Genomic DNA, 3,787 nt, shown 5'->3' on the forward strand with positions numbered 1-3,787 from the left:
TTCAGAATCTTGACTTTTTAAAATGATTTTGTTTTTGTATTTTAAAATATATTTTTTATATTAACATTTTAATGACAGTATATTTATTGAACAAAAATTATTTTATTTTTCAAAATAAGCAGAAAATAGTACAAACTTTGCTAAAGTGATTGTTTTGAGCAAGTATTAACTTATAAAATTAAAAACATTATAAAAAAATATATATTTTAGCTCAAGTATTTGTATCGATACCCTCTGCCTTATACCCCATGCTTTTGTATGATTTATTTTTGCACAAAATCTGTTGCTCCATTAATGTTCAATACAAACATGTATATTTTTTCTGCAACTATAGATTTTAGGCACGGACCCGCCGTAACCTCAGAGACAGACACCTGGTCTATATAAAGTGAGGGTTTCTTTCTGCAAGTTGATCGTCTTCAGGGGTCGTGTGAAATTACATTCACATTTCTGCTTTAGTTTGGTTGGTGATTCTGTTCAGCGTGAACACAAGTTAAGATGCATCTGTTTGCCGTCTCTGTGCTGCTAATGCTTGCCATTCCATTTATCATGACCGAACTTGATTCATTCAGTTCATGTCTTGATTCTTTTTCAAATGAAAAACCTCCAGTGATTCATGATATTCTGGAGAATTCAGTCTCAAAGGATCAAAACCGTTAAGAACATTAAGGCAGAATCTTTTTTGCAACTCTCTATGACACAGGAAATAAGATCCCCATTTTCTCAGCCTACAAATATACCGGGAAAGGAGCTTTCACAAGACCAAAGATTAATTTTCGCAGTGAGAGTAAGGTAATGTTTTTGATTTTTTTTTGTCTCAAAGCTTATTTTAAAGCTTAAAATATATCTGTACTGAATTTACTTAAACTAAATTAGTATTTGTAATGTATTCTACTCTTGAGTGTACTGACTATCCATTTGTTTCATATGATTATTTGTTCTGTAGCTTAATAATCAGCAGCAGGCTCAAGATAAGGACTACAGAAACAACAACATAAGGATGAGTCGTGGTCATTTATTTCCCAGCAGCCATGCAGCTGATCTAGAAACTGCCTCTTCTACATTCACCCTGACCAATGCTGTGCCACAGGAGGAAAGCTTTAATAAAGGAATATGGAAGATCAAGGAAGAAACTTTTCAAAAAAACATGAATGAAAACTGCCTTAGTAATAACAACAAAATTGTGGCCCATGTGCTGACAGGAGCTATACCTGGCACCGAGAAAATGAAGGAGAAAGTGAACATTCCTTCACACGTGTGGATGGCTTTTTGCTGCTATAACAATAAGAAAGATTCATGGGTCTCCCAAGCTTACTGTGCTACAAACGAAGCAAACAGCAAAGCCGACCTTACTACAGAAAGCTTGTCTGAGTTACAGCAATTCATAAATGTTAAATTGGGGAAAGAAGTAGTTCTGTTTCATGACATGTGTAAATAACAAAATTATGGATTTGAGATCTCTGTCAAAACATAGTTCTTCAAGCGTGTTACAATTATCCTATTTTCTAAACTACAGATGTCTTAAATCGACAGCTTTGTCCTGTCTTTTGCACATACAAATGCTTCTTACCACATGCTTAGTATACTACTGTAAGGCAACACCAAATATGTTAAGGAATGTGCAAGAATGCTGAGTTTGTATACTGGCTTTTCACTAATAAAGTGTTGTGCATATCACAGTCGTCTCACTGAATATGTATATTTATTGTAAGGGAATTAATTAATTAATTATTTTTGATTTTATAGGGAATTTGAACAGAATCACTGTTTTACGGCTGATCACTGAGTCGGCCAGCAATTCATTGAACGAGCCGTATAACATCAACTTTGCAATGGATATAATGCAAATCCAAAATATAGTGAAAACACTATTAATTAGCACATAAGCAAGATTGGCAGTTTAAGACATTAACTTGTAAGCACAAAACACTAGATACTACTTTTCAATAGAAATAGTATTATCTAATAAAGTCTTAAGACATGTAACCTAATCTAACACAAACACACACATTCACACAGATTGCAGAAAGAAAGACAGTGAGGAAAGAATGAGTTTAGAAGAGTGAAAATATGAAACCCCCAAGTTTATAGCAATATATGCAATTGCTTAGCCTCATTGAGAAACTTAATGCAAAGGTTAATTTGATGATTGATGTTAGCAATTGAAAAAAAACTCTAATAGACCTGAACTACCAAGCGTTTACCAATACTTAACGTACTTTTTCTAAACTCTTAACACAGCAACACACCTACAATCACACAATTAGCCAAATAGTTAATTTTATGGCCAAAACCACAATTTGTTAAATAAATACAAACTCTACGTTTCAAAATGCCGAACACCTTTTTCTACATTTACTAACTCTATCAAAACACAGCAAACCCGATTCAAAATTGAGTCATTCAGTCAAAACATCGGCACAGGTTTTCTATCCAATAGGAACATATAGTCGATCATAGTGCATAGACTGTCAAAATGATAACAATTAATGGCATTACAAAAACTGCATTACTTGTCATGTCTCAGTTCGACCTGTATAGGACATACAATATGAGATCCTTTAAAAAAAAAAAAAAAATAATAATAATAATAATTCAGTCAGCTGAACTCTACATTTATTGTGTGTGTGTGTAAATGTGTGGATTCATTTTAGATCGTATGTGTACAGCACAGTGAAGGAGTCATCAGTACTTTATGGAATGTAAAAGAAAAGTGACAGAATTGCTGCAGTAAAAGCTTTATTGACAAAATGAAATTGCTGTCAGTGATAAAAAAAAAAACATACAGCCCTTTGCCCCAAATAAATTTCAAAAATAAAACAAAATGACAGACAAAAAAGGAACAGAAAGAGTACAGTTCTAATCTATAAGATCTTCAGCATTTGGCCACGTGTTCTAGTCGACATCACACCTTATATTGTCTCTTGCTATGCACCTTGGATAGAAACACTTAGCATGCCTTATCCACCCCTGGCAGTCTTCAGCTGAGATGTCTCTACAGCCAGCCTCCATTGCATCCAGGAGGGACATTTGATCATGTGGTCGATGATCATAGACTTTCCACCTCCAGGCAGAAAAAAATTCCTCAATGGGATTGAGGAAAGGAGAGTACGGAGGAAGAAAAAGGGAAATCATTCTCGGATGGGCTGCAAACCAATTTGTGATTGCATGTGAATGGTGGAATGCTACGTTGTCCCATGCGATCACAAATGTCCTCATGTTTCCTCCCACTTGTTCCCTTTCTGCTTCTGGCACCAGCTGTTGGTGGAGGTCATCTAAAAACAAAAGGCGCTCGGTGTTGTAGGGACCAATCTGGCTTTTCTGCAGGACCAAACCAGCACTTGACATTGCAGCACACATTGTGATATTTGCTCCTCTCTGACCCGGCACATCAGCGGTGGCCCTTTTTCCAGTTAGGTTTCTTCCTCGTCTACGAGTTTTTGCCAGGTTAAATCCTGCCTCGTCCACATAAATGAATTAATGTGGTGTCTGATTAGCCTCCAACTCCATAACTGACTGAAAGAAATCAAATATGATGTATATGCTTTTCACTATGTGGGTATGTTTACAATAGACAATAGTGAAAGAAAGTGTAGAATAGTGTAAAAGTCACTCTAGAATCAGATATAGTGTATAGGCACCTGGACATATTGGTGTCAGAATTCCTTGACCCGCTCACGGTTTCTTTCAAAGGGAACCGTGTACAGCTGTTTCATTCGAATTCTGTGTTTGTTCAGAGTCCGAGCAATGGTAGCCAGGCTGATGCTTTCAACATTCTATAGCAGGT

At 35.9% G+C, this 3,787-nt stretch overlaps 1 protein-coding gene across 1 annotated transcript in view; it reads left to right on the forward strand.

Moving 5' to 3' along the window:
* Window positions 1–498: 498 nt before the first annotated feature.
* The window catches only part of LOC107571189 (endonuclease domain-containing 1 protein-like), a 16,904-nt gene continuing 13,615 nt past the window's right edge, over window positions 499–3,787 (forward strand). Inside the window, 2 exon segments of the mRNA XM_016257481.1 lie at window positions 499–792; window positions 947–1,430. Of these exon segments, the coding sequence (XP_016112967.1) occupies window positions 499–792; window positions 947–1,430 (778 nt within the window).

The sequence above is a fragment of the Sinocyclocheilus grahami genome, unplaced genomic scaffold (assembly GCF_001515645.1).
Source record: "Sinocyclocheilus grahami isolate Dianchi unplaced genomic scaffold, SAMN03320097.WGS_v1.1 scaffold1562.1, whole genome shotgun sequence".
NCBI classification, from domain to species: domain Eukaryota; kingdom Metazoa; phylum Chordata; class Actinopteri; order Cypriniformes; family Cyprinidae; genus Sinocyclocheilus; species Sinocyclocheilus grahami.